This window comes from Hemitrygon akajei, chromosome 7, assembly GCF_048418815.1.
Source record: "Hemitrygon akajei chromosome 7, sHemAka1.3, whole genome shotgun sequence".
NCBI lineage: Eukaryota > Metazoa > Chordata > Chondrichthyes > Myliobatiformes > Dasyatidae > Hemitrygon > Hemitrygon akajei.
Window position 1 is genome coordinate 32,149,300 of NC_133130.1, and position 25,073 is coordinate 32,174,372.

Consider the following 25,073-nt stretch of genomic DNA (forward strand, 5'->3'; position numbering starts at 1 on the left):
CTGATAGAGATATACAAAATTCATAAGAGATGTAGAAAGAGTGGACAGCCAGAGACTTTTCTCCCAGGGTAGAAATAGTTAATACAAGGGGGCATAATTTTAAGGTGATTAGAAGAAAGTTTGGGGGAGTGATGGTGTCAGAGGTATGTTCTTTACAGGGTGGTGGATGAATGGAACGCACTGCCAGAGGTGGTGATTGAGGCAATTACATCAGGGCACTTAAACTCTGGCACATGGATGATTAAAAAAAATGGTAGGTTTATGTAGGAGACAAAGGTTAGATTGACCTTAGGGTAGATTAAAATGTCAGTGCAACCTCATGGGTCTAAATACATGTACTTCCTATAATGTACCATGTACTGTACAAGCACATAATCTGGAAGGATGTAAACATACCGTAATTTGCTACTTGCTTTGCGCTAAGTGGAAACTTTTCTCCTGTTCAAAGTGCACCGTTTACTTTACATAAAAGTTAAATACTAAACAGTTAAGCACACAACACTTCAGCACTGTTAAGTGTGTCTGATAAACTCCTGTGGAGTTACAGAGCACGTTGAAAGCTCCATAGGCTGAAGTACCCATTTCTGCAGTAACCCCCATCTACTTATGTTGATAGAGCTAGTAATATAAAATAATTTGATGCATTAAGTCAGTTCTTCTGATCTTATGTAGATATTGACTTTTTCCTGCATGCTTTCATCATGATTCAACAACCATTAGGTTTGGTAGCATTCTAGGGGAAGACAGCCTCCAGCCCAGCCACACTGAGAAATCTTGTCTGTGTGGATGCTGTGTGATGTGTTGCCCGGTTATGAATCCATAGCAGAAAATATCACACAGTACACCATATGCAATTAAACAATTGAGCTTTATAGTTCTTAATCTGGCTGTAGGGTTAGTAAAAGAAAATGAAAAGAAAAAGGGCACTTTTTAATGACAGAGTCTATTGTGCATGTTACAGCTCACGGTTTTCCGTCCATTCATTCCCCATCGACCTCCAAGCATTGTTGACTCATGGACACTCGCTCCAAGTCCACTCCGTCCTGTGGTCTACCAACTCTCTCTACTTGTGTCTTCTCCCTTTATCTCCCGCCAACTAAAAGCCCCTGAACACCTGCTCTCAGACACACAAGAGGAACAACACACCTCTCATTGGATGGTGCACATTCCAAGCCCCCCACTATCTCTAGTCATATCTGCTGCTACAGAGAAACCGTAACAATAGCAGTGAAAAGCAGTTACAAAGCAGTGCTTAGCAACTTGCAATTAATTAACCTGTAAAGAGTTTAAAAATTCTTAACAGAACCTTTAATTTCATTGTACAGCTTCTGTAAGGGCAATCACCCCCATCTCCAATTACAAATTCTCCATTTTAATTTCTGGGACTGAACTTTTGATTAATACTTACTTCAAGACAGTGGCTATATCTCATTAGGAGTTTGAGCTTTGGTTTGTCAACTAAAACACTCAAGTTTCTACAAATGTACCGGCAAGAGCATTCTGACTGGCTGTACCATGTCTGTTATGGGGGAGGGGTGTGGGGGAGGGGGGGTGCTACAGCACAAGATCGAAATAAGTTGCAGAAAGCTGTAATCAGTTCTATCATGGGTACTAGCCCCCAGGTACCCAAGACATCTTTGAGGGACGGTGCTTTAGGAAGGCAGTGTCTATCATTAAGGATCCCCACCAGCCAGGACACACCCTCTTCACACTGTATCATCGGGAAGGAGGAACCAAGGACTGAAGCCACACATTCAGCAATTGAGGGACAGCCTCTTCCTCTCTGCCTTCTGATTTCTGAATGGATATTGAACCCATGAACACTACTTCACTACTTTATTTCTGTTTTTGCACTATGTATTTTAACTTAACTATTTAAAAGACATACATATACTTAATGCAACTCAATTTTTCCCTATTTGTCATGTATTTCATTGTACTGCTGCCATAAAGTTAACAAATTTCACAATATATGCCAGTGATATTAAATCTGACTAAATGTCCTGTAACATTTAAAATTTGACTATGTTTATAAATAAAACACAAACTGCTAAAATTATAAATAACAGTTTAATATCAATTTTCCTAAAGGCTCAAGTGCAAGGTGCTGCAGGAATCGTGGTGGTGCAATGTCTCAGTCTAATAGGAACCATGGCACAAACAATTCTCCCATATCATGGCAAAATACAGTTTTCCTCTTCATGCTCTTTCTGATCTCAGAGGCCTCACCTGAACAACATTTGGGTTTGTAGCATTGAGTTCAGCAGTACTACCAATATCCTGAGTTTCATCATTTGCTATGATGAATATTATCGAAGATGAACTAAAAGTCACTCTCTTTTTTGGTCTGTCCGCAGCCTTTTCAGAAATGACAATAGGTTTGATTGGCTTTTCACTTCTGACTCTAACAGTGCGATCCTTAATTGCCCACTTGATCCTCATAATGCGAGAGCAAAGGAACTGCTTTAGGCACCATCGATACTGTTGAAATGATCACAGAAATACCAGTTTCACTTTGTCATTCATTAATAGTTCACACAAGAGCATTTTGTCAAGATTACTCATTTGGAAACTCAAAGATATGGACTAATACCACCCAACTGACAGGGAAGTTACACTCTGTTAATGAGACAAATTTAGACTGGATCATTGTACTCAGAAGGTTTATTGTTCTGGTCTGGCATGGCCTAAATGCAACAGAGCAACAAGTGAGGCTCTGCAGTTTGTGCTGCTCCCTCATAGCTCCAGGTACTAAGGTTTGACCATGACCTTGGGTGCTAACTGCACATTCAACCCATGGCCAAAGATGCTTTGACTTCTGCCTGCATCCCAAAAAGTGTTGTTGGTAAGCTAGTTGGCCACTGTAAATTACCTTAGTGTATGCAAGTAGCAAGAATTAAAAGGAGAGCTGATGAGAGAATAAATGGGACTGTTCTGCTGGAAGCAAGAATGGACCCAGTGGATTGATGGCCTGCTCTGTAAACTATCAATCTCCACTTTTAATGACCTCCTGTACTGTCCTAGTAAGCTACCAGAGCTGAAGGGCAGTTAGGGTACATGTCAAGATGCTAAACTAGGCATCAACACTTACACTCACTGACAAGGAAACAAGATTTTGCTCTGCACAGGACATGTTTAATGATTGCATTTGTTACATTCAAAGCCAGAAGATTCATTTTATTTAAATGGAAAAATTCTATTCCCCCTACTACATTTCAATGGTTTTCCCAAACTATAACATATTTAAATTTGGAAAAAATTAGGAGTGGCACTATCGACCCTTTGGTTAAATTTGAAGAAACTTGGAGACCATTTATTCAACATTTTCATATGATGTAAGCTGACCGTTTCTGAATCCTTGTCAATAATTTTTTGTTCGAGTATAGAGGAGTGGAGTTAATGACAAATAACGATTTTAACCGATGAAATATGGCAGCCCAGCTTTTGTTTTTATTTTGTTGTTTTTTTATTTGTTAGTTTAGGGGGATTTATTTTTCTTTTGTAAAAATATTTTTTTCTTTGGAACTTTCTCATGTTTAGTTATTTAGAGATTGGGAGGCTTAGATTACACATGTTACTCGGAGTCTATTTCTGTATACGTTAACCGTTATTAATGTAATCCCCATCTCTTTGTATCATTATCATTGTTATGTTTAGCTATTTGAAACTCAATAAAAAAGATTGATAAATGACATGTTTAAATGAAGGCCAGGCATACTTGACCATTATGGCATATGGCAAGCCAGTTCAACGGGTGGAAATCCAATAGAAATCCCATTATTAATGATTTTCTAGAAAATACCATTGGGAATATAACATGTATGGACCTCACTCAAAGAAAAACTTACCTATAATTCTGTTTGAACTTCTTACTAACGTCCAAGGTCAAATAAATAGAATCTGAACTGTTTTGAGCCGTATACCAGGAGGGGCTTAATTCTTCATTTACGTATTGGGGAGGTGGGGCAGAGGACAGGAAAGCACAAGAACCTCAATTCCTTAACTGATCTCTCCAGTTAAAAACAGTCAAGTTATCAGGTCAAAGAGGAGGAACCTCCACATTCATATCACAAATATTTACAGCCTCGCTGAATTGAGAAATGCAAAATTACATGTTACTTCTATTTAAAAAACGTGATAAGTATTGCAACATACCTTTCTGCTCATTAAAGTATAAATGATGGGATTAGATGTTGTGCTTGATTTGGCAAGAAGAGAAACTATGATGGTTACAGAGGGGGTAATTACATCAGTGTAACCATAAACCACCATAAAGGACGTCACAGCATATGGCAGCAAACAAGAGAAGGCCACAGAGATCATGAAGAAGCACATCTTTGACATATTCTTCTCGTATGTCAAGATCCTTGCAAATCGGGCCATCTGAAGGTCTTGAATGTTTCGAAGCTGCGTAAACATAAAAGGCAAGTCATAAATTTAAAAGATCAATCAGGCAATTATGCTTCCTTGGGATTTGCTTCTGCTTATCAGGAAGGTCCTGACTCATGCCGGAGTCCAACTCACTAGGCTCTTCATAAGCTTTCAAGTCCCAGTATAGAGCCTGACCCTGGATTTTATTGTGCACACGTACTGGGGTCATCACTGGACACGGCCACAAGAGGGACAAGAGAGAAAAAGAGTGTTAATCAAATTGTGCAACAGCTGGCTAATTCCTCTTTCCCTGATACAAGATTACAGAGAGACATTCCAGAGTCAATTCCAGTTGAGTGATCCCGGATCAAATCAGAATGCAAATCAATCATGGGCAAAACAGCTCAATTTCATAGAGAGAATCCCCCTGCCCCTGATGCCCACCTCTCTCACCACCTGATAAAAGAGACCTGCTAACCAGTGAAGTTTTAATAAACAGTCCAAATTATTGGATAGCAGTAGAAGGATCAGTCCGAGTCAGCATGGATTTATGAAGGGAAAATCATGCTTGACTAATCTTCTGGAGTTTTTTTGAGGATGTAACTATGAAAATGGCCAAGGGAGAGCCAGTGGATGTAGTGTACCTGGACTTCCAGAAAGCTTTTGATAAAGTCCCACATAGGAGCTTAGTGGGCAAAATTAGGGCACATGATATTGGGGGCAGAGTACTGACATGGATTGAAAATTGGCTGGCTGACAGGAAACAAAGAGTAGCGATTAACGGGTCCCTTTTGGAATGGCAGGCTGTGACCAGTAAGGTTCGGTGCTGGGACCGCAGCTGTTTACGACATACATTAATGATTTAGATGAAGGGATTAAAAGTAACATTAGCAAATTTGCTGATGACATAAAGCTGGGTGGCAGTGTGAAATGTCAGGAGGATGTTATGAGAATGCAGGGTGACTTGGACAGGTTGGGTGAGTGGGCAAATGTATGGCAGATGCAGTTTAATGTGGATAAATGTGAGGTTATCCACTTTGGTGGCAAGAACAGCAAGGCAGATTACTATCTAAATGGAGTTAAGTTAGGAAAAGGGGAAGTACAACAAGATCTAGGTGTTCTTGTACATCAGTCAATGAAAGCAAGCATGCAGGTACAACAGGCAGTGAAGAAAGCTAATGGCATGCTGGCCTTTATAACAAGAGGAATTGAGTATAGGAGTAAAGAGGTCCTTCTGCAGCTGTACAGGGCCCTGGTGAGACCCCACCTGGAGTATTGTGTGCAGTTTTGGTCTCCAAATTTGAGGAAGGACATTCTTGCTATTGAGGGAGTGCAGCGTAGGTTCACAAGGTTAATTCGCGGAATGGCAGGACTGTCATATGTTGAAAGATTGGAGCGACTGGGCTTGTATACACTGGAATTTAGAAGGATGAGAGGGGATCTGATTGAAACATATAAGATTATTAAGGGATTGGACACGCTGGAGGCAGGAAGCATGATCCTGCTGATGGGTGAGTCCAGAACTAGAGGCCACAGTTTAAGAATAAGGGGTAGGCCATTTAGAACAGAGATGCGGAAAAACTTTTTCACCCAGAGAGTGGTGGATATGTGGAATGCTCTGCCCCAAAAGGCAGTGGAGGCCAAGTCTCTGGATGCTTTCAAGAGAGAGTTAGATAGAGCTCTTATAGATAGAGGGATCAAGGGATATGGGGAGAGGGCAGGAACGGGGTACTGATTGTGTATGATCAGCCATGATCACAGTGAATGGCGGTGCTGGCTAGAAGGGCCGAATGGCCTACTCCTGCACGTACTGTCTATTCCCATTTCAAGGAATTGCCTGCAGGGAAACTTTCACAGTGATTACACAAGTAGTTAATACATGTAGACAAGCTGACAATATACTTACCTTCATTAAAATCTAATAACAATTTATTTATAGAGCACTTTTCATACAAACAATGTGATAAAGTATAAATTTAAAAAGACAAAATGTTCATTGAAAACAAGGTTAAATAAATCGCTTTTGAGCTGGAGTCTGCATTCCTTATAGAATTAGGTAATGATTTCCACAGTTTAGGAATGTATTTTAAAAAGCTGACCTGACAATTTTCTTTTTAGTTACAGTAATTAAATTTAAGAGACTGACAGAAGACCTGAGAGCTCAAGCAGGATTATTAAAAGCGTTACATTTTCAAAAACATCTGGACAGTTGAAATGTTTGTAAATCATAATTTATAATCTCTTTAAACCTGTCCACCACAGATCTGACAAAATAGAAGCCATTCTGCTGTAAGAGACAGTGGCTCAAAATGATTTTTTTTGGTTTAACTACAGAGCTAATAACAGATTGAATACTTGTTAATCATAAACACAGGAAATTCTGCAGATACTGGAAATCAAGAGCAACACATACAAAATGCTAGCGGAACTCCTAGCTTCTCACTTCATCCTCCTTCCCCCACCTGGCTTCACATCTATCACTTTCTATCTTGTACTCATTCCTCTCCCTGACCTTATTTTGGCTTCTGCCCCCTTTTCCAGTTCTGATGAAGGGTCTCAGCCTGAAAAGTCAACTGTTTATTTCTCACCATAGAATATTTGTAATGGCTTTAAACTGGTCCAGCCAGTTTGTGCAGCAGCATCACACACTGTCAGAGAATGTGGACCTTCTCAACAAACAGCATGCAAATTGTAGAAAAAGCAGGGTTGGGGGGGGGGGGGGATGTTGGTTTTATATAAATATTCCAGAATACAGATTGACAAGTTTACAGACAGGAAAATCCAAGTCTTTCCTCTTAAACAGGATACATTGTTTTTTTTTTTAAATACGAAAGGTAGACAAGAATCACAGTGCGAAGACACCCAATTGGCAGGCTCAAGTATGGAGAAGTCTATAAATGTTGGTTAGGAGGACTCATTTGCATGAGCTGCCTGGTTTACATACTCTTCATGGCCAAGATTGAAATTGCAGATATGTTAAATTTAAAATCACCAGCCTCAGTACATAAGCAGCAACCTACGTCCTAGACCCTGGTCAACTGTCTCCTTCTCAACTCAGACTGAGTGAGAGGGGTGGAGGGATAATTAATGTTCCACTCTTTTTGGGTGTTTATAACATTCTCCCCATGGATAACTTGTAAAGTTAATTTCATAAATATTAAAAGGGAAACATGAAAATCAAATAAATGATAGCAACCCTGATACTATTCATATTACACAAACGAGATGGAAGGAAAGCAGGGTAGAATTTTTGATTATGTCTTTTTTTTCTTATGAGGAGAATCATGTAGGCATTTCAGACACCAAGATGTAAAGTGTCTTGCAAAACAATAATTCCGAATCAATCCCAGTAATGATTTATTCAGTGCAGACATATTTGGAATCTTCTGATTAAGGTGAGAATCCAAAACAAGATGATTGAGAGCAGATGATATGAGGAAGGATGAAGGGGATGGTCAAATGTCCCATCTGGATAAGTCATAAATGGCCTTAGTTTTGGACACAGCTTTCTAGGCACCATGTAGCTTTATAAAGTCCAAAGGTAGCAGGCAGGAAATATGTTCAAAAATCTAGCTGGGAATGCATCAACTTTCATAGAAAGGTATAAGGCCTCTTCTCCCCATACTTGAAATCACTGTATCGTGAGGTAATGTTTGAGATGTTCCCATAACACACATTTTCTCCAAGGCAGAAGGCTGTTAAAGCTGGTTGAAACTGTGTTCAGACAATTTGCAGAGTTCACATAGTATGTCCCCTTACTGTTTGGAAACCACTTCTAAGAATACTTTTTATAAGATTTGTACTTTTTTAAAAGCAAACTCATTTTCACACTCACTGGCAGAAAGCGGTATAGCAGCTAAATTATGTTTTTCACCTTTCTCATTTTTCACTGGCCAAGTATTAGCACAATACCCACATGATGCAAAATTGTTTTAATTATGTAGCCTATTAACTAATATTGTTATCCAAGGAATTTTCTTTATCTTATCTATAAAAGAGATTTTTCAGAAGCACTATCTTTATTCCTTTGTCTTACAATCCTTAGCATTGTTTCTGAGCTCTTCAGTTTGCTTAGTATTTGTATGTTTGTACTCCAAAATAAATTGAAATCTTGGAATTAAGACTGCTCATCATTCCTGACTCCCTAAGCTTCAGAAATTAAACAGATGCAACAGTACTTTGGCCTTCAGTTCTACTTACCATTCTTAAAGTATACAAAATATTCCCATAACAGTAAGTTATGACACCTAGAGGGACAAGCAGGCATCCCAGGAATAAAAAGAGGATAAATGAGGTGTCACTGGGGTTTCTCGCATCCCAGTTCACTGAGCAGCCTAGTCTATGCAACTCCAGAGTATATCTGTTCCAGCCAATTAATGGCGCTCCGCTCCAGGCCAGTGAGTAAAGCCAGATGTAGGTGATGGCCCGCCAAGCCCAGGAGAAATCAACTGCTGTCGCATTCACCATCCGGAGGAAGCGCTCATATGCCAAGACAGTCAGTGATATTATTGATGAAATTCCTGTGAAGTTTAATGAAATGGATACATTAAATTCTTTTCACAGGAGATAAACTTAACAGTAACTAACACCTCTTCTCAATAACTAACATCTCTTCTCAATTGTTATTTGCACTGTGGGACTTATGAGTCTTGGAGGATCTAGCGCTTTCCCAGCGAATATGACGAATAAACTCCTCTGGCTTCCTGCTGGGTACATGTATTGATTTTAACTGATATTTCCATGACAAACTCTTCCTTCTTCATCACAGATAAGGTCTTGACATGTCTATTCCAGGGGATACTCTATATACCCCTGTGGTCCGTCCCTTCTGATTGGACGAGGACTAACCAATCAGGTTTCCACTGTCCCACCTGGTTTACAATCATATTCCAGTTCTTACTTGGAATAAGACCTTCATCTTCGTTAAAATTCTTCTTCTCTAGTTTTATTTCAATGGCTTTCTTCACCAGGCGGTCCCAAAACCTACTGATGCGGACAGTAGCTTTTGTCTTTGGAGTCAAAGCTATGGCCATTGTGAATGCAATTTTCTGTTACTGGTGACTTCTCCGGGAACCCAAACGGATAAACCAGGAAACCTAGCAACGATGAGGAACCCATCACTACTGCTCATCTTTCCTATATTTCCACAGTTTCTGGAAGGATCTCCAGGATCCTGAAGAAATACCGGGTTAATACCATCCAAAAACCTGTAAGCTCAAATCCAAGCTTATGCAGGTGAAAGATTACCTGGGATACAGGTTGAATGGCATTCCTGTGAATGTGGAGCAGCATTTATTGGCCAGACAGGACGCACGGTGGAAACCCGCATCAAGGAGCACAGGAGGTGTTTCTGTTTGGGTCACCAAGAGAAATCATCAGCAGAACACTGCATTTGCAATGGCCGTAGGTGTCACAAAACTACTGTGCCGTGCCAATGGGTTTTGGGACCGCCTTGGAAACAAGCCATTGAAATAAAACTAGAGAAAAAGAATTTTAACAACAGTGAAGATCTCACTCTAAGTAAGAACTGGAATTCAATTGCAAACAAGGTGGGGCAGCGGAATCTGATTAGTTAGTCCTCAACCAATCAGGAGGGACGAGCAATGGGGGAAATATATGCAACTGGACTAGATGCGTCAAGGCATCATCCCTGATGAAGATTGTCACTGAAACGTCAGTTAAAATTGACACTGAGAAGAGTTCATTCAACTTGAGTCTTCTTTGCAATTATGAAATAATAGACTTTTATTAAAATTGTAAATCGTATCTTGGAACTACCATTCCAGAAACACACAGCCATCTTCTGCTTAGAAAAGCGATCAAATTGACAGTTCCTAGAAAATTCATCATGGATGCAAAGGCATTCAAGTCAGATGATGATAGAAAGGCCAAATTGTGTAACCCAGAGGACAGACACGCAATGTTTGGCTTTAATTTAACATCTTGAAACTAAGCCTCAAGTTCTGGGGTAGGAATTTGCCATCCTGGAATATTTAGTCAGTATTTGAGTTAGTTCCCCTTAAAAAGGTTATTGAATTTGGATATGGTCAATTACTAAAAGCAGAATTGAGCAAAAGGCCTCACAGTTCATGACAGTGAGCTCAGATCCTTTGCATACAAGTTCAACCCTGTCATTTTATAAAATCATTTGCTGCACATTGCTGTTCATCTACCTCCCCCCGCACCTCCATTGCATCACTTAATCTAAGTAGGAGATCCACTTCTATAACCATAACTACTTTGCAACCATTCTTTGTCTTGTTACCATATACAGCTGCCTCTGTGGCAGTTCAATACAAGACCAGAAGTGAGTGAGGTACAGAATGATCTTGGTGTTCTTATGCATGAAATACTGAAGTTAGCAGGCAGATACAGCAAGTAGTTAAGAGGGTAAAAAGCACATCAACTTTTATTACAAACAGGTTTGACTTTAAAAATGGGGATATTCCATTACAATTGCACCAGGGTACTGTGCAAAGTTTTGACATAGAAGCAAATTTCAAAGTAAATTTATTATCGAAGTAGGTACACGTTACAATGCACTACATTGAGATTCATTTTACTGTTGATAGTTGCATGAAAATAAAAACTACGATAGAATTTTACAAAAATAATGATAAACAAAGATCAAAGAACATCCAATGTCCACAAAAGAGACAGTGCAAATAAAAATACTGAGAACACGAGTTACACTGGAGATTCACCAGGCCCATCTGTGGGATGTGAAGATTGCCTAACAATCAGGTTGAGTCTGAACTGTCTAAAGTTTAGAAGAATGAAGAATGATCGTATAGAAACCTAGAGGGTATGACTGGGTAGATATTGAGATTCTTCCCCCCCCCCCCCCATGGAACTCAAGTAGAGAGTTAAGGTAGCATTCATTTCTTCTGGAAGGTTTTGAATTTCTGGACTGCTCCACCCCACAGAATGGTAGAAGCTAGCTACTAAAGTGGATGTAGATTAACTTTGAGGGATTGAAAGCTATTGAGATCTAACACAGAGGAATTGAGATGTGGCCTTGCTGAATGACAAGCAGGCTTGTGAGGATGGGTAGCCTACTCCAGCTCCTTGTGTAGAGGGAGATCAATTTCAAGCAAATTATTGGATCTGAATTTCTTACACTTTCTTCCATCTAGTTTATAAAAAGTAAAATAACAATCTAGCACATGAGGGCATAACACTTCAAGACCGAAGTACCAGAAAGTCATCAGGGATTGCTGTGTACTTTGCTTCATGGAAATGTCACTCACTCCCACCATTTCTGATACAGTGCCACTGCCCGATAGCTACACGATTCACCGTAAAGATAGGACAGCGCAGTGTTTTAATAGGTGGAGAAGGTGGAATAAGCTTTATGGTTAACTCATCACAGTGCACATTCCACTTCAGGCCAATGTTAGCCAAGCACAGACGATCATCAGTCGGGAGACAGCACACTCTGATGGACAATAGCAGTACCTACACCAGGCCGCAGCTTATTGATTACAGCTCAGTGTACGGCACAATCATACCCTCAGTTTGAATCAACAACCTTCAAAATCTGAGTCTCTGAATCTCCCTATGCAACTTCTTTGCCACAGTCAGTGCAGATCGGAAACAGAATCTCCACCTCACTGACAATCAGCACTGGTGCACGTCAAGGATGTGCGCTTAACCCACTGCTCTGCGGCAAGACACAGCTCAAACACCATTGAGAAATTTGTCAATGACAATGACTGTTGGCAGAATTTCAGATGGAGACAAGGAGGCATACAGGAGGGATAGCGATCAGCTGGTTGAGTGGTGTTGCAAGAACAAATTATAGGTCAGCTAGCCTAACATCAGTGGTTGGGAAAGTGTTGAGCCTATTTTTAAGGATGAAGTTTCAGGATACTTGGAGAGTAGATAGATAGATAGATACTTTATTCATCCCCATGGGGAAATTCAACTTTTTTCCAATGTCCCATACACTTGTTGTAGCAAAACTAATTACATACTATACTTAACTCAGTAAAAAAATATGATATGCATCTAAATCACTATCTCAAAAAGCATTAATAATAGCTTTTAAAAAGTTCTTAAGTCCTGGCGGTTGAATTGTAAAGCCTAATGGCATTGGGGAGTATTGACCTCTTCATCCTGTCTGAGGAGCATTGCATCGATAGTAACCTGTCGCTGAAACTGCTTCTCTATCTCTGGATGGTGCTATGTAGAGGATGTTCAGAGTTATCCATAATTGACCGTAGCCTACTCAGCGCCCTTCGCTCAGCTACCGATGTTAAACCCTCCAGTACTTTGCCCACGACAGAGCCCGCCTTCCTTACCAGCTTATTAAGACGTGAGGCGTCCCTCTTCTTAATGCTTCCTCCCCAACACACCACCACAAAGAAGAGGGCGCTCTCCACAACTGACCTATAGAACATCTTCAGCATCTCACTACAGACATTGAATGACGCCAACCTTCTTAGGAAGTACAGTCGACTCTGTGCCTTCCTGCACAAGGCATCTGTGTTGGCAGTCCAGTCTAGCTTCTCGTCTAACTGTACTCCCAGATACTTGTAGGTCTTAACCTGCTCCACACATTCTCCATTAATGATCACTGGCTCCATATGAGGCCTAGATCTCCTAAAGTCCACCACCATCTCCTTGGTCTTGGTGATATTGAGACGTAGGTAGTTTGAGTAATGATAAAGTAAGTCAATGTCAGCATGGTTTCTCTGAGGGCGGAAAAAAGAGAGGTCATGGATGTCATTTACTTAGATTTTCAGAAGGAAAAAACATTGAAACAACAGGTATGATGGGTAGGATAGTTTGAAGAGTGTATATTTTAATGCTAGGAGTATTATTGGTAAGGGTTTTGAATTTAGAGTGTGGGTCAGTACATGGAACTACAATGTTGTAGCCATTACTGAAACATGGTTGAGAATGGGATAGTGGGTGATTACTATACCAGGCTTCCAAAGCTTTAGAAAAGAGAGAGGTGTGTGTGCACACGTGTACTACTAATCAGGGACAATGTCACAGTTGCACTCAGGGGACACATAATGGAGGGGTCAGACACCGAGTCCATTTGGGTGGAACTCAGGAATAGAAAGGATGCAATCACACTGATGGAATTGTACTGCAGACAGAGGAACAGAGAGGAATGAGGTGATAGCTTGGATGAATGGGTGGCTGTGGAGATGGTGCAGGGGACAGGGTTTCAAGTTCTTGGATCAGTGGAATCTTTTCTGGGGAAGGGGTGACCTGTACTAGTCCTGAACCCATTCTCAGCCATTGAGAAACATGTGATCAACTTAAAGAAATGCATAAAAATAATAGTATTGTTGTCATGGAGGATTTCAAATTCCCTAATATAACCTGGGACCTTCTTAGTGTAAGGGGTTTAGATGGGACAATTTATTAAGTGTATCCAAGAAGGTTTCTTAAGTCAATATGTGGATGGTCCAACCAGAGGAGGGGGCAGTACTGAACCTGGTGTTGGGTGATGAGCTTGGCCAGGTGACTGCATTTTCAGTGGGTGAACAGTGACCACAACTCCTTGGCTTTCAGCATAGCAACGGACAAGGAAGGATAGGTACGGTCCTTGTGAGAGTTTTAAATTGGAGGAGGGTATTAGGCAGGATCCAAGAAGCATTAATTGGGAACACTTTTTTTTTTCTGGCAAGTCCACATCAGACATGTGGAGGGTGTTTAAAGATTGTTTTTGTGTCAGCGGTACAGTGCATGGAGCACAAGAAAGGTATGTTCCTGTTAGGAGGAAGGATGTGGGTGGAAAGATGTGAGAAAATTGGATGTCCAGAGAGGTGATGAATTTGGTCAAGGAAAAGGAGAACCATGTAAAACTTAAGAAGTCAGGGTCAAATGAAGCACATGAGGAGTACAAAGAAGCCAGAAGAGAACTAAAGGAGGGAATTATGAAAGCCAGGAAGGGCCATGAGAAGTCCTTGGCAAGTAGGATTAAGGCGAATCCCAAGGCATTCTATGCATACCTCTAGAGTAGGAGGATAACTAGGGAGAGGGTGGTACCACTCAAGGATAAAGGGGATAACATTTGCTTGGAAGCAGAGAATGTGAGAGAGATATTTACTGAGTACTTCACTTCAGTATTTACCAAGGAAAAGATTATGAAGGACAAGGAGCTCAGTTGTGACTGTATAAATACATTAGGGCATTTAGAGGTCGAGGAGGAAGTTTTGGGGCCCCTAATGAACATTAAGGTGGATAAGTTCCCAGGGCCTGATGGGATTTACCCCAGGTTATTGAAGGAGGAAAGAGATAAGACTGTTGCAGCCTTGACCAGTATCTCATGTCCTCTCTAGCCACAAGTGATGTCCCAGAGGGCTGGTGAGTAGCTAATGTTGTACCTCTAGTTAAGAAGGAACAAGGGAAAGTACTGGGAACTATAGACCAGTGAGTCTCATGTCATTGGCAGAGAAGCAGCTGCAGAAAATTCCAAGGGATAAGAAATCCATGACCTTTGGAGTTGGAGGCAGAGTTAAGATGGCACAAAACGACAACTCCTTTGCTTGCATCTTTGGAAACAGCTTTATTTCCATCTTGAATATCTTTTTTGCCCTTTCAGGATTCCTTAGAAGACCCAGACCTGGAGTTACATGTTGACTTCGGTTCTTTGTGGGAATAGGACCCGTTCTTGGGGTTTCAGGACCGGCCAAGGGTTCGGCCTGAGAAGCGGCCTAGTATTTGGAAGCCTAAGATCTCGGGGCTCTGGAGACGGGCGGATCCAGGGTCGGTGACATGGCAGGAGACCCGTATGTTGCGGGGAGGCCAGAAAATCTTTCGCTGTGGGCCTGAAGACCCGAGATCTTTGCGATCTTCAGGCACAGGGTTCATAAAAAGCAACAGAACAGATTTTATAACACCATAAACCAGCGGGTTGTTGTTATGTCTCCCACTTGCTGTAAAAAATGGAGGACACCTCCTTCTTTCACACTAGGGAGAGAGAGAACCTGTGGTTTGTCGAATGCCAGATGAAATGCGATAGTCTTTGGGGTAACTGCAAGGTCCGTGTTTTTGCTGTCACTTAGCTCACGCTTGTGCTTGGTAGCAGGCGCATCTTTTGCCGGTGGGGGAGAGGGGTACTGTTGCCTTTCTGCCGCTTACACACAGGAGGGGGAAGCTGGGGGGGGGGGGGAGACTTTGGGGTTCTCATGTTTAACTGTTGTTCATTCTTTGGGGCACTTCTCTGTTTTCGTGGATGCTTCACGAAGGAAAAGCATTTCAGGATGCATATTGTATACATTTCTCTGACATTAAATTAAACCTTTGAACCTTTTAATTCGGGAGAGGCAGCATTGCTTTGTGCGTGCCTGGTCATGCCCTACCAAGTTGGTCGCATTTTTTTTTTTGATAAGGTGACAAGAGAAATTGACGAGGGTAGGGCGGTGGATGTCGTTTACATGTATTTTAGTAAGGCATTTGATAAAGTCTCTCGTGGAAGGCTAATCCAGAAGACTAAGATGCACGGGATCTCCAGTGAATTGGCTGTTTGGATTCAGAACAGGCTTGCACACAGAAGACAGAGGGTATTGGTTGTAGGGACTTACTGAATTCGAGCTGATATCTGTAATTAAAGAAGTTCTGCAGGGATCTGCGCTGAGACCTGCTGTTTGTGATGTACATAAATGAACTGAATGAAAAAGTAGATGGGTGGGTTAATAAATTTGTGGATGATACCAAGATTGGTAGAGTTGAGGATAGTGAAGAAGACTGGCAAAGAATACAGCATGATATAGACCGGTTGCAGATATGGGCTGAGAAATGGCAGTGGAGTTTAACCCGGAGAATGTGAGGTGTTGTACCTCAGTAGGGCAAATGCAAGGACACAGTATACTGTTAAGGGCAAGATTCTTCACAGTGTTGCTGAGTCAAGAGATCTTGGTTCATAGCTCCTTGAAAGTGGTGACACAGGTGGTTAAGGCCGCTTATGGAACACTTGCTTTTGTTAGTCGAAACATTGAGTTCAAAAGTCGGGAGGTTATGTTGCAAATTTATAACATTCTGGTTAGATCACATCTGGAGTATTGTGTGCCATTCTGGTCACCCCACTATAGGATGTTGAGGCTTTGGAGACAGCGAGGAGTTTTGCCAGGATGCTGACTGGTTTAGACGGCACGTGCTGTCACAAGACGGTGGATAGACTTAGTTTTCTCTGGTACTCCAGAGCCCAAGGGGAGTTCTGACCGATTCACATAGATAGTCGACAGAGTATCTCTCACAAAATGCTGGAGGAACTTTCCAGCTCTACTTGATCCATCACCTACCACCTTGTATTTCTTCTTCCCCTCCTCCCACCTTCTTACTTTGACTTCTCATCTCTTTCTCCTCTCCTGATGGAGCGTCTCGGCCCAAAACGTCGACTGTTTACTCTTTTCCATTGATGCTGCTTAACCTGCTGAGTTCCTCCAGCATTGAGTGCGTTGCTTTGGATTTCCAGCATCTGCAGATTTTCTCGTGTTTTTGGATAATCTGTTTCCTAGGGTTCAAAGGTCGAATACCAGAAGGCATGCATTAATGGTGAGGGGGGGTGGGTAGGTTCAAATGGGATGTGAGGGGCAAGTTTTATTTAAAACTCAGTAGAGGATGCCTGGAATGCGCTGCCTGGTATGGTGATAGTGACAAATACATTAGAGGCTTTAAGACGGGTTTAGATAGGCGCAGATGCAAGGGATATGCAGGTAGGAGGGATTAGTGTTAGGTGTTCTTGATTTGCTTTTTAGCAGGTTCAGCACAACATTGTAGGTTCTATGTTCTAAATTAATATGTACTGCAGTTTATTGCTGCCACAAAACAACACATTTCATTTTTTAAAAAAAGCCAGTGATATTAAATCTGATTCTGATAGTCTGGCTTCCCTCTTGAGGTTGTGCTCATTAATTTTAGAATATGAAAGACAAGTCCAGTCAAACTAAGACCACGAGAAAGGGGAGAAGAATTAGGACATTTGGCCTATTGAGTCTGCTCTGCCATCTGATCATGGCTGATTTATTTTCCTCATAGCCCCATTCTCCTGCCTTCTCTCTGTTACCTTTGAGGATTTTGTTAACCTCCACTTTACAATATTTCCAACAACTTGGCCTCCACTGCCTTCTGTTGCAATGAATTCCACTGATTCACCATCCTCTGGATCTAATGGAGAGGTAAATGACAACTGGGCTGGAAAATCTAGATGTGGGAGCAGGGGGGTGGTGTTCATTTCTTCTTCCTGGGATTCAAAGACAAGATATTACTGTCTTAGGATACGGGCCAAACTTCTGAAGCTAACAAGATGAGAAGCTACTTCAATAAGCAGTTTATCAACCTGTGAAATTCTGTATGACAGAGCAACGAAAGCTAAATTGTCAAATTTAAATTGATAGATTTCTGGTACAAAAGCCATCAAGAGAAATGAGAATAGGTATCAATTCAGAGACAGTTGTACTGAATGATAGAGCTGGAAGGGTCCATGTTCTAGATTTAAACAGCAAAAATCAGCACCAAAATCTGCTGTCCAGGAGCAACAGTGATGATTAGAAATTGCTGAATTTTTGTGGAAACTATTAAACACTTCACAACTTTCAAGGTGTCCTCATTAGAAATACAGCAAGATCAGCACCCCTGCCACTGACTTTGAAGAAACTCATTACACCAAATCTTTTCTCCAGTTCTGAAAGGTCAGAAATCTCAATTACCTTATTTAATCCATATAGATGTAGTTCTATCAGCTGGGCATTTTCAATGGCTTCTGCTTACATTTGTAGTAAATTGTGTTTGTATCATTAATCCAAATATTAATTCTCCATGAGAACTCCATACACAAAGTTTTGGTCCCCCCATTATAGGAAGAATATCAAGGCTTTGGAGGGAGTGCAGAAGAGTACGAGGATATTGCCTGGATTAGAGGGTACAAGAGATTGGACAAACTTGGGCCTTTTCTAGCATGGCAAAGGCTGAGAGGAGATCTGATAGAGGTGTACAAAAATACCAGAGGAATAGATAGAGTAGACAGACAGCATCTCTGCATCCCCCCACTCCCCCGACCCAATGGTTGTAAAGTCTAATACCGGAGGGCATGCATTTAAGGTGAGCGGGGGTAATTTCAAAGAGATTGAGGGGCAAGTTTATTTGTTTGTATATACACAGAGTGGTGGGTGCCTGCAATGCACTGCCTGCGGGGGTGGTAGGAGGTAGAAACATCCAATTTTTAAAAAGACATTTGGACGGGCACATGAATGTAAAGAAAATACAAGAATATGGACGTTGTGTAGGCACAAAAGATTAGTTAGCTATTTAATTACCGACTGAATTGGTTTGGCACAGCACCGTGGGCTGAACAGTCTGTTCCTGTGTTGTATTGTGTCAGATTTGGTTACACAGCTAAAATGTTCTCGGCATCATTTTATGGGTGCAGCAAGTTAAGCACAGCATTGGAAATTTGAAAATTTCAACGTGTTTCACAAGGTTAAAACATCGTCAGGACGGTGCACAGAGGGACAAAGTTTTGAATGTGTACCGCCAGCAATTACAACTTGCACTCCATACAAATTTGGTGCAACAGCTCCCCCTAGCATCCCAGACAAGAATACATCAACAGTTCAGACACTACTGACTCTTCCTCTAAAGTTTAAAAAAAATAAAGAGCCTTCTCTCATCTTTTCATATAAAGAATGTTTAAATTAAAACTGGCGTTTCATCCCTACATACTAGAAGCCCAATGCTGCACTAAATTGAGTGCAGGCTATGAATAACTTCTCATAGATGTACAATCAAGTACCAGCAACCCAAAGATAGGCAGCAAAACAAGAGGAAACTTGCACCAAATGCTGACCGACCCTGCAAGGTCCTCCCATGGACACAATTATGTATTTCTGCCAAGTTTATTCCAAAGATGTGCAAACATACTTTCCTTCCACATTCAACTGAAACATCTTCACCAGTATATACAGTACTGTCTTAAGCGGATATTTAGCTGGGGTGTCCAAGGCTTTTGCACAGTATGCTTTTGTCAATGTGAAGCAGAGAGCAAGTTTAAGACTGGTGGGAGCAGAAGATGCTGGGACTGGCAAGGGTAGAGTGTCACGGAAGGGGCAGAGAAGGAGTGCCGGGGTGAGGTTTGGTACGGTGCAGATACACACGGCCCTGAGACACCAGGGAAGGTCATTTGATTCCAAACAATTGGTTTATTGATCATTATAGAATGTCTGATTCTTCCTGCTCCCTCCCCTCTCCCTTACTTACCCCCCAATCATGATTCCTTTCTCCCTTCCCAACCAGTCCACAACAGAGATGCAGATCAGAATCAAGTTTATCGCTCACACCTCACGAAATTTGTTTTTGTGTCAGAAGTACAGTGCAAAGCAGAAAATGACCACAGAACTGTTCAAAGATCTTAGGTACCTTAGCTTTATATACAGTATGTACCTTGAACCTTTGCACCGTATTGTAGCTCCAAATCCTTCCAGTATGCCTCATTAAATAGAGAAGCCCCAAGGGTTTAACATGGCAAACATTCATTGCATAACAAGGGTTGTGCAATTTTATCACCCTCAAGCAGCAAACGCTAGCAGTTTCACCAGAGTCTTAGATAACACACAGGCCTGAGTTCAAACTGGAATTGATAATTATCATGCAAAAAGAAAAAGATATTCAAGCTTTCAGAAGCACAATTAGTCTGGTGAAAAATCTGTGCCAGTCACTGCACCGACTGAGAGCTGTCACCGCTCCGTTTCATTCAAAATTCCCATCAGATTCCAACTGGATGACGAGAGCAGATTTCATTTGTCCACCAGAATCAAACAAAGAATTTTGTCTAGATGAAGTTCGGAACCACTGGGTAGTATTTCTATTTTCCTGTCACTGCATTGTCCAAAATATTTCACAGTCAAGTTAATTTAGTGCCAGCTGAAAGGTTGGAAGGTGAGATTGAAAACAAGGCTGACAATAAGGCTTGTGTATGGCATTTAGAAATGGGGAAGATAGAATGTAGTCAAAGGTGAAATTGCAAGTATGATGAAAAGTAACTACAGCAGCACAGGTACATAGCATTAGAAATAACATTCACAGGAACAAATTAAACAAATAGAATTAAATCAAAGGAAGTTCACTATAGTGCAAAATGGTCATAGTGTTGATAGACTGTGGTAGTAATAGTGTTAGCAGCTTTGTTCACTAATCAATGTTTGAAGGGAAGCAACTTTTCTTGACCCGTGCTGAGATACTTCAGGCTTCTGTACCTCCAGCTACGGGATGACATGGCCCAGATGGAGGGGATATTTGACAATGGATGTTCCCTTCTTGAGACAGTATTTCATGTAGATACTACTGTTGTTGGGGAGGGAAATGCCAGCAAGTACCAGCCAGACTGCACTACTCTCTGCGGCTTCTTGCAACCTGCACATATGTATTGATATTCTAGAGCACGATGCAACCAGTACATGCACAGATGCTGGAGAATTCAGTGAGACACCAAGCCTTCTGAGAAAGTGAAGGTGCTGCTGCTCTTTCCTGGTAAGTAGATCTGTGCGAATGGCTCAGAAATGGCCACTCAAAATGTTAACACCGGGAACCGTCTCCACCACTCATGCTCACATTTGCACTGTTGCATACTAACCTTCCTCTCATACCTGAAGTCAACAGTTCTTCAATTTGACATTGAACAAGAACTTGTTTACCAGCCCCACTCTATGCTGACTCATCATCAGCTCTGATTCATCCAGTGGTGTCACTGGTAAATTTGCATGTGGCATTGGAGTTGTGCTCAGCCACAGTTGTGTATATAAGGAATAGAGCTGGGGGGGAGGGGTGGGGTCAGGCATGCAAACCCGAGCAGCATTTGTGTTGATGGGCAACAAAGATATGTTATTTATTGATGTCTGCAGATGAGCAAGGATGCAGCTGCAGAGGGAGGGAAAAGGTCCAAGTCTCAAAACTTGATGAATGTGGATGGGTTGACTGGGTTGAACACTGAGATGTAACCAATGAACAGCAGCCTGACGTACGAGTTTGCGTTGCAGATGTGTCCCCATTAACAGATAGCAGAGGTTGAGCAACATTGTTTGGTCACACGAGCCAAGGAAGTAGCTGTAATGTGGCTTTCAGAAGGTGAATAGAGTAATAGTTCCCAGGAAGTGTGAATCAGGAGTTATACAGCACAGAAGCAGGCTCATCAGCTCACCAACTACATGATATCCTGGCAAAGTATTGTCATTCTACTAATCATTCTTGTATGAGGGGGCTGAGCTGCGTTAACACTTTCACATGCTGTCCCAAGGTTAACACACAACTTATGGACACTCACTGCATATGAACAAATGCTCATGATATTATTAAATTCAAAAGTCTAAAGCAAGTGCATACATGTATTCCATGAATTTTAGAACTACTTTCCACTCTATTTTAAGTGCTCCTTATTTTTTTAAAAAAGTATCTGCCTTTACATGTTATTCATTACAAAACAGTGGAGGAGTGGTCACCATAAAGTGATTGTTGGCGTTTTCTGACTTACTGATGTCCAAAGCAGAATTTATTTGCTACCAAGATAAAGCCTGATTTAAACCCTATGTGGGGATTCCGGCAATTTACTCACAGTAACTCAAGAGGGAATGTATGCAACTCATTCTGAAGCAAAGTTGATTGTAAGGACAAAAAGAAACCTTGGGGCGAGTTACAGAAATTAACAGTGCAAGACTTTCAATAACACTTCCTTGTGGCCCTTCAAGAAGACAATAGCCTTGTTGTAGGGTTTGGAGGCTTGTGTGCCTCAATGATCTCGAGAGCTAGGTTGGCTAGAGCCAGGGCTTTGGCTGGTGATAGGTCACCCATGCCAAACAGGTCAAAGGGTAGAGGCCAGACTAAGAGTGATCCACCAGTCCTCCAGGTTAGAGGGTACAACTCAGGCCAACGACCTTGTCTGGTCAATTGTTATGGCAACAGCAATGGAGAATCCTTCTATATCTGTGCATAACAGTTTGGACCCCGAACTACACCAGAAGCACACTACAGAAGACGGCCTAGGACCGCAGAGATGGATGACCTTCATTGATGCCTTGAACACCAGCAGCAAGTACCTTGTGGTACAGTGATTCGCACACTTTACCGAACCAGCTGCAAGCTCAGGGTACAATTCCTGCCACTGTCTGTCAGGACAGTGTACGTTCTCCCTGTGAACATGTGGGTTTCTCCAGGTGCTTCCACTTCCACCCCCATTTCAAAGATATACTGTTAGTGTTAGCGAATCGTGGACATGATACATTTGCTCCACCAGGCTGTTCGGCACAATATGCAGATTTGATGCAGGTGATTCATCTCTCTGTATGTCTCCATCTGCACGTGACCAATAAAGCTAATGTTGTTATTCCTTTCCTCTGCACTATTTTTATAATTTATATATTTTCATCTTTGAACTGTACTGCTGCTACAAAACAAATTTCACATTATATATCAGTGATAATAAATCTGATTGAGTAGCTGACATGACAGAGGATCACAGGAAATTTCTAAGCACAGAACACAGGAGGAGGATGTTCTATTAAAAAAATTGATATTTTCATAGGTGCAGAACTCTGCCCTCACCCCCACTCCCAAAATAAATAAAGGGCTAGAACAAGCTACAACAGGTGAGAGCAAGACCAAGGTTGTGGAACATTGTGTAGTTTGGATGACAGCAAAATTGTGAGAGAAGTCAAATCTGGGATTGTAATAAAGTAGGCACCTGTCTGGCAGAGCAAGGTGTACGGTACTACTACAGATCTGAAAGTCATCTTAACAGCAGAATTAGAAGAGAGGTTGAGCTCAGTCGACTTGCAAAGTTCCACTGGAAGTTGGAGTCAGGTAACTAGACAAATCCAAAGCCAATAAAGCACTTGTGTTGCCTAGAACTCCATTCTGCTCAGCATAGGATGGAAGAGACTTCAACTCATCCCAGCATGAAGGACATTTGAAAATAGCTACTGCAACCTTGAGATCAACAAGGTAATATTTAAGTGAAGTACTGACTTCTGATGACCAGGGTTGCTTTCGGAACCATTACATAAAATAATTCATTCTCTTTGGGAAGATAATATAGCAATGCTAAGGAGAAGCAACAGCTTGAAATTCCAGATACGAGTGCTAGCATAGCAGTTACATTATTGGACTAGTTATCCAGAAGTGTGGACCTACAATCCAAAAAAAGAGCTTACATCTGACACAGAAGCGATGGAATTGAAATTCAGTGGAAAAAAATCTGGCATAACTAACAAGGAAGATGATGATTGGAACGAGACAAGAGGGATTTTGGGAATCTGTGGGGGTTGGGAAAGGGGAGAAGATAGACAACTAAGTAGGTTAAGCGCGTCGATGATGGGCAGGTGGAACCTGATGTGAAGGGGAAAGAAAGTGGATAACAGAAGGTTGGAGTTGGAAGAGGGTGTGCAAGAGAACTGGGATGGATCTGATGAAGACAATGGAATAGAAGGTATGCAGGTTACTCAAAAAATGGGAATTCAATATTCATGCTGTCAGCATGTAGATAACCCAAAGTACAAGGTGCTGTTCTTCTAGTTTGTGTTTAATCAACCCTGGCATTGGAGAAGACAGCACAGATATGACTGTGGGAATACAAAGGATACTCTAGTAGATTCCTCCTCAAATTTGTCAGTGGTAATTCATGTTGAACTAACAATCAACAATGATATGCAGAGACAGTATTAGAACATGGGACCCGAATGTACTCTGCCTTCAAACATGGGCTGATAGTCCTGTCATTGACCAAGCTGGCCGACTCCTGTCTGCCAGAGTGGCAGGTAGTGAAGAATAAACATACTTCACCAACTGTGACATCCACCCACTGGTAAAAGTGGCCAAATTTCCAGAGGGGAAACAGTCCCACTTACATACAAGGGCACCAGCGTGGTGCAATACAAAATAATAATAGAGATAGACTAGCCACAGATTTGGCAGTTCAAAAGTGGGCATCAATAGACCATGAACAGCAGGATAAAGGTACATCACTGTAATTTGTAGTCTTATGGCCCACACATTTCTCACTCCATCAATAACGATAGTCTTTAATTTAGTAATGACTACTGCATAATTACTGGGAGCAGTGGTAGGTTGGCATCACCTCCGAAAAGGAATGCCAGCCTACTGAAGCCTACAGGCAGGCTTAACAGCAGCATGCAAGAAAGAACGCCAAGCAATCCCACAAATGATGGACCAGATCAACGTTCTGCACTGCCATCGGATCAAATCATAAACTGTAGTGGAGCAAGAGGCTGCAAGAACAACTCCATCCTCCATGCAAAAAGACTGAAGCATGTTCAGCCAGAACAAATGGATGAACCACCTTAGCTTCCCCTCATCTCATCCCTACAATTCTCACCATCACAGAATCAAGTCATCACGTCAAGCTGATTCACCATCTGAAGCAGCTTGCTTCAACAGCCACAAAGGCTCCTGGGCCAGACAATATTTTAGTTGTAGTACTGAAATTCAGTACTACATTGGAAAACTGCCCAAATAAGTCTCATTTACAAGAGACAGGACAATTCTAATCGAGATAATTATCACATTAGTCAGTCTGCTTATAATCAAAATGATGGACATATCATCAATAGCACTACCTAGTGGCAATTGTTCAATAAATGACCTGCTTAATGATATCCAGTGAAGATTTACCCAGAACCACTCAGCTGCAGATTTCGCAACATTGCTCCGGTCAGACTGAAGCTGAGCCTCAGAAGCAA

The 25,073-nt window shown here is 41.6% G+C and overlaps 1 protein-coding gene across 1 annotated transcript in view; it reads right to left on the reverse strand.

Annotated features, from left to right (window-relative positions):
• Positions 1–849: 849 nt before the first annotated feature.
• The window catches only part of opn3 (opsin 3), a 39,969-nt gene continuing 15,745 nt past the window's right edge, over positions 850–25,073 (reverse strand). Inside the window, exons 2-4 of the mRNA XM_073050150.1 lie at positions 8,572–8,891; positions 4,156–4,407; positions 850–2,481 (exon numbers count right to left, since the gene is read on the reverse strand). Of these exons, the coding sequence (XP_072906251.1) occupies positions 2,200–2,481; positions 4,156–4,407; positions 8,572–8,891 (854 nt within the window). The 3' untranslated portion in view covers positions 850–2,199. The remainder of the gene's footprint in view (positions 2,482–4,155; positions 4,408–8,571; positions 8,892–25,073) is intronic.